The sequence below is a fragment of the Aegilops tauschii genome, chromosome 5 (assembly GCF_002575655.3).
Source record: "Aegilops tauschii subsp. strangulata cultivar AL8/78 chromosome 5, Aet v6.0, whole genome shotgun sequence".
In the NCBI taxonomy this organism is placed as follows: Eukaryota; Viridiplantae; Streptophyta; class Magnoliopsida; order Poales; family Poaceae; genus Aegilops; species Aegilops tauschii.
This window is the reverse complement of record NC_053039.3, coordinates 401,783,834-401,790,208: the sequence shown is the minus strand read 5'-3', so window position 1 is coordinate 401,790,208 and position 6,375 is coordinate 401,783,834. Positions and strand designations below refer to the sequence as shown.

The 6,375-nt window shown below is 48.3% G+C and overlaps 1 protein-coding gene across 1 annotated transcript; it reads left to right on the top strand.

Annotated features, from left to right (window-relative positions):
- Positions 1 to 1,296: 1,296 nt before the first annotated feature.
- Positions 1,297 to 4,194, top strand: LOC120964016 (uncharacterized). The gene is made up of 2 exons (XM_040388465.2): positions 1,297 to 2,459; positions 3,693 to 4,194. Exon 1 carries the CDS (start codon positions 1,325 to 1,327, stop codon positions 2,450 to 2,452), a length of 1,128 nt encoding a protein of 375 aa, XP_040244399.2. The 5' UTR covers positions 1,297 to 1,324; the 3' UTR covers positions 2,453 to 2,459; positions 3,693 to 4,194.
- Positions 4,195 to 6,375: the final 2,181 nt, after the last annotated feature.

The window sequence follows — 6,375 nt, the reverse complement described above, 5'->3', positions numbered from 1 at the left end:
TGAACTACTCCCTCCTCGTCATGGAGACCGTCGGGATGATGAAGATGGCCACCAGTGATGGTTTCCCCTCCAGCAGGGTGCCGGAACGGGCTCCTGATTGGTTTTTCGTGGCTACAGAGGCTTGCGGCAGCGGAACTCCCGATCTAGGTTTCTTTCTGGGGGTTTCTGGATTTATAGGAATTTTTGGCATTGGTTTCAAGTCAGGGGGTCCACGAGTCAGCGACAAGGCAGGGCGGCGTGCCCTAGGGGGGTGGGCGCGCCCGCCCTCCACCCTTGTCGTTGACTCGGGACTCTTCTGGCCCAACTCTTGTGCTTCGGGGGCTTCTTCTAGTCCATAAAAAATCACCGTAAATTTCCAGCTCGTTTGGACTCCGTTTGATATTACTTTTCTGCAGAACTCAAAAGTAAGGAAAAAACGGAAACTGGCACTGGGCTGTAGGTTAACAGGTTAGTCCCAAAAATCATATAAATGCATATAAAACATTCAGGATAGATAATATAATAGCATGGAACAATAAAAAATTGTAGATACGTTGGAGACGTATCAAGGTGCGGAGGCGCCGACGAGCCAAAGGAGCTGGAAGGAGCGCAGCTCCCGAGGCGCGCAGGTCCATGTCCGTCGGGCAGGGCTCGCCCTTGCCGGGGTGGGGGTGGTGGTGATGAGGACGCGCCAGCCGAATCCCGACCGCTGCTCCAAGGCCGCCGCCCGGGGGGGGGGGGGGGGCGACCCGAAGCTCGAGAGAGGGTTAGGGAGAGGAACCGCATCAGGACAGCGTGCCCAGCCGCCGGAGGAGCCGCAGCGAGCCAGGGAGTTGCAGCCGGCCGGGGGAAGGAGTTTTAGATCCTGAGTAGGAGAGGGGCGCGCGCCGTGCGAGGGCGCAAGGAGGAGGCCCGGAGGCAGCCTCGAGGCACCCGCCGGATCAGGAACACCCGCGGAGGAGGGTAGGGGAGGGGGGACGCGACGCCATGGGAGGGCTCGGGGAGGGGGTTTGCTGGGTGGCGGCTAGGGTTCCCCCGCGCCGCCCGTGGAAGAGGGACACTACATTAAGTTTGACCAGATTTAGTATGTTAAAAAATTAACATCTACATGATTAAAGTTATGAAAATTAATTTCATGATACATTTAATAATATAGATTACATATTGTGAATGTTGTTATTTTTCTATAAAATTGGTCGCTTGAGACAAATTGTACTCCACCAACACCAATACACACAGCCAAAGCCGGCGTGTGAATCCTCTGTTTGCTCTGCTGCGCTAAACCTGCAGCGCGCAGCGCAACGCAGACGCCCCAAAACCCCAATCCGGCCTCACCTCGCCGGCGATGGCTGCGATGACCGCCGTCCGCCGCACTGCCCTCGCCTGCCGCGTCTCGAGCGGCCTCCTCTCCCACTCCTTCGCCTCCTCCGCCGCCTCCCACTCGCGCGCCTCTCCCACCCTCCTCGGCCACTTCTACCACCCCATGTGCCCGCAGGACCCGCAGGCCTTCCAGCTGCCGCCGCCCGCCGCGCCGGCCTTCCAGCCCCTCACCGCCTCCTCCCCGCGCCTCTCCCTCGACTTCCTCCCGGACATCTTCGACTACACCCTCTACGACTCCCACCGCGGCCTGCTGCTCCTCCGCCGGAAGCCCCGGTTCGACACCCGCGGCTTCCTCGTCTGCGACCCCATCTCGCGCCGCCACGCGCTGCTGCCCTCGCCGCCCATCTCCTCCCTCAACGGCGGCCATGTCTTCGGCTCCGCGCTCCTCTCCCGCGGCGCCGCGGACCCCGACGGCGGGCTCCGGTTCGAGGTCCTCTGCGTCGCCCTCGACGTGGACCGCCCGCGCGCCTGGGTCGCGTCCTTCCGCGACGGCTGGTGCCGCTGGAACGCGCTGCCGCGGTCGCGCGGGGTCACCGTCGACTTCGACGCCATGAGGTTCGAGCGCATCTGCGTGCACGCCGCGGGGGGCATGTACTGGCACATCCTCAGCAGCCCCTACGCGCTCGCGCTCGACGCCGCCACCATGGAGTTCTCCTTCCTCCGGGCGCCGGAGATGATGTGGGGAGAGCTTGACGGGCACCACAAGTACCGCATGGGCGAGGTGCCCGAGGATGGACGCCTGTGCGTCGCTTCGCTGGAGCAGCAGCATGGCCTCCAGATGTGCGTCCGTGGCAATGGGGACAACGGCTGGGTGCTGGAGAGGCGCATACCCATGGACGAGGTGTTCGACACCGTGCCGTCCCTGCCCAAGGACCCCGTGGTGCGGCACGCCAGGCTGTTGCTGGGCGACGTCGACCGGGGGCGAACCGGGAGGGTCTTCATCAACACCATTGGCTTCGGCAACTTCTCCTACGACATGAACACCAAGAAGCTGGAATATTTGGCGGCCGAAGAAGATGGCATGACATTTGGTCACCCAGTTTTTGCCTACTTCTCGACTCCAGATGATGGCATTGGCATGGGATCTGCGTGACCTTCTGGTAATTCTTATCAATCTCTTTCCGGAATCCGGATGAGTGAGTTGACTGCCGTCTTGAAACTGAACTATGAAGTATATACCCTGTAGTTTTTATCGTATACAGAGAGTAGAGCTATCACTAAGAGTGCAGATGCTATACCTTGTGCAACTATCTTTGAAATGCCTCTGTCACATAGCTAAAGCACCTAACTTTCAGGTTATAAAGGGAATTGCACTTTTCCCTACGACAGTTTAGCATAAGGCATTTGTGTAACATGATGTGCAGTATGCGTGAAATTCTCCATGGTGATACAGTATCATGTAAAATAGTTAGTTCATTTTGTGATTGTAGAATACTTGACTAATCTGCAATGGTCTTTCTACAAGTAGTTTGTCCTCACTTTCAAAATTTCCATGAGAAATGCTGGTAAATATAATATTAAACATGTCCTCTGCACACTGATTTTCAGCCTTCTTTGATACTGTCCTTACTCCTTAAATTGAGAATGTACAGAATACCCATATCTTCATGAATGGTCCTGGGATAATTTCTAGCAGAAGTCGACCTTCTTAGATTGCAGCACTCCAAGAGATAGTTGCTTGATGGTTCAAATGTGTTGTGTTTTGTAGAATACTCGCTGCATTTTCTGATAACCAGATGGCTAGAACATGTTGCAGATGAAACCTACTTGCATATATTATCTAGCGTCGTAAAAATCACTTGCATATATTATCTGGCGTTGTAAATTTTCGTAGCTGCAGACTTGGTGTCAGAAATTTACATGCCATCAGCATATGGATTTCCTCTACAGTTCTATTTGAACTAGTATCATGCATACTGTTTGGATAAACCAAACAGTTTTTTTAACCTTGCTGCTTACTATTGTGATTCACTGGAAATTGTACTGATGAATCTGCACGCCTTTAGGGTGTTCATTTGTGTCACTGGGATTATTTAGCTGCACATTTTAGTCCAAGGCTGGGTCACTAACTTATATGTGTAGATCGGACAGATGAGCATATTGTTATTGGTAATTACATGATCTTGTGTGCAGTACGAGTACGATCAATCGACGTTGCTGCCATCATTTCCCAGGGCATGGTTTGAACCGTGACACCATACATATGTTCTTGATCTTCGCGGTTTTAGTAATCCGCCAGTTTCTGTATTAACATGTTCCCCTTTGTAATTGTTTGCACCCTATATGTAATCCAGTGTAACCTTGCTGATAGTTCTGTTATTCTTATGATCCAGGGTGGTGACTACTAACCGGTGACTTTGGAGGCCTCGACACCTTTTTGTTCAATATCAGCTTGCAGGAAGCTTCTACATACGTTCTATGATGCACGAGTCAGTGACAATGGGGTTTCTACTGTCTGCTACGTTATCCAAGTGCAATTTGGGTAAACATGGATGGAACTCTTGAAACAGAAGGTTGTGTGGTAATCTGATTGTCCTCTTGGTTTACATGGATGAAACTGTCACAAACTCATGGTACCCTGAGATTTGGTGAACCATGGTGTGCAGGAACACCAGCTCAGGCTTTTAGCCTTTTGTTCAATTAGTAGCAGATATATCCTATGAACTCTAATGCTATTCTTTTCTGGCGTGCCACCATGTAAATCTGTGTTCTTCGCGATTCCACACTTTTTTGTGCCTGGCATTCAGTGTCATTTTCCGAAAAAGGGCATTGCGGTTTGTATCTCCTTGATGCTGCATTCAGTCTCATAACTATGCATATTTTGTTTGATTAGGATTTAGTAGTTGCGCAATATATCATGTTTATATTTTTATTTCTATATGCTGTGGAGGCCTAAGAGATGACTACTTCTCTGTAGATGTAGCTTGACAGCTTCGTTACTTGGTTTGGGCTGCGTTGAGACTGCAGAATCATGTACTCAAGGTCTCAACCTAGTGAATCACAATGCACTAATGGGACCAGCTAACCCCCCATGATCCCAATCCTCCATGATCCCAATCAATGTAAATGAGTTGGAGGCATCTTCTCTTGTTATTGGCTGCATGCATCAATTGATGCAGAGGCCGGGGGTTTAACCTCCTTTTCTAAAAAACAAATCTTCTCTTGCTGCAGGTTTGGTTGTCAGCTAGGGGTGATGCCCTTCACTTAATTGGGTCTCCCTGTGGAAACCACACGACCTAAAATTATTAATCTTATGCCACTTGTGGACTGCATGGATAGGAGACTTACAACTAGTTCTTGGTTTCTGCCTGAAGGTGGTAGACTACAGTTGGTTAATTCTGTAATTTCTTCTCTGCCAATATATTTCCTCCGCAGCCTGTCCATCCCCCCTCGAATTCTCAAACAGCTTGAAAGAATACAAAGGCAGTGTCTCTAGAGGAAATATGGGCATGAGAAGGGACAGTCTTTGGTAGCATGGCCTCTGGTTTGCAGGCCCAAGAACAAGGGAGGTCTTGGAATTTTAAACCTGGGTCTACAGAATGAGGCTCTCCTCATGAAGCATCTCAACAAATTCTACAACAAAGCAGATGTTTCATGGGTTCAGTTAATATGGAATACACACTTCTTTGGTAGAATTCCGCATGACACTACCTTGTGTGGATCTTTCTGGTGGAGAGATGTCTCTAAGCTCATGGATAAATTTCGATTTGTCACTATGGTTAAGGTGAATAATGGAGATACTGTTCTCTTCTGGGGTGATCATTGGGAGATTGATGATGATTTTACCCCTCTACAGACATGATTTCAAAGGTTGCATTCATATTGCTCTGACAAAGCTATATCTGTCAAGGAGGTGTGACAACCTATATAATTTGTTCACTCCCCCCTTTCTGAGTTGGCCTTTCTTGATTTCAGTCAACTTTTTGGTACGATGGGAAACATCCAACTCAACCATCAAGCTACTGATCAATGGTATTGGAGACATGGCAAAATCTATGATTATACTGCTAAAAAGTTTTACACTTTTGTTCAACAGCCAATTATAGCCAATGCAGTATTGAATTTGATTTGGAAAAGTTGTTGCACCATGTCAATCAAGATGTTTGCGGTTGGTTATTATAGATAGAGTTAACACCAAGGACATGATACAACGCAGGTATTGGAAAATTGATGATGGCCCACAATGTGTGTTATGCCCAACCTCTGCTTTAGAAGATAGGAATCATATATTCTTCCAATTCAATTTCAACGTGAGGATATGGAACTATCTGCAGATTGTTTGGCCGAACAGTCAGGACATGGTGGAAATTGCTTTTGATGCCAGGAAGGAGCTTAAGGAACCTTTTTTGCGGAGGTAGTCTTCCTGGCTTGGTGGAATATTCGGAAGGTCAGAAATGACAAGGCTTTCAGACACATTATACCATCCTTTGGCCAGTGGAGAAGTGGTTTGTCCATGATATCACCCTTCTTACACACAGGATCAAAAGCAAATATGAGGATGCTCTACTGAGATGGATTGATTTTCTACCACCCTAGATCTTAGATGTAGTTTGTTTTTTTCCTTTTCTTTGCTTTCCTCTTCTTGAGGAACTTGTACATATGTATTCCTTATTCTTTTTTATAATAAAATGTTGTGGGGTGTAAGCCTTGCAGTTTCCATGGTAAAAAAACCTAGTGAATCACAACACAGAGACGACACAATATCACATAGCTAGGACATGATGTCACATAGAAACTACGACATCACATAACCTATTGTTTTAGAGCTTTCATGTTTACAGACTTTGATATATATCCGATCATCCAAACATAAATGTACTTGAAAATTCCTCATTGCTGGAAGCTTGGAGCATCTCCAACAACTGCCTTAAAATAGGGCACGCAAACTAATTTTAGGGCATCAAAAAGTGTGTTTTAGGGCACTTGAAGATTTCTCATCCAACAACTGCCCTAAAATAGGGCACTCAAGCACATATTTTTCTCCACAATTGCATACATATTGAAACATAAACATGA

Bases quoted from the DNA above. Each gene is read 5' to 3' on its own strand.
- LOC120964016 (XM_040388465.2), top strand. From the start codon at position 1,325: ATGGCTGCGATGACCGCCGTCCGCCGCACTGCCCTCGCCTGCCGCGTC.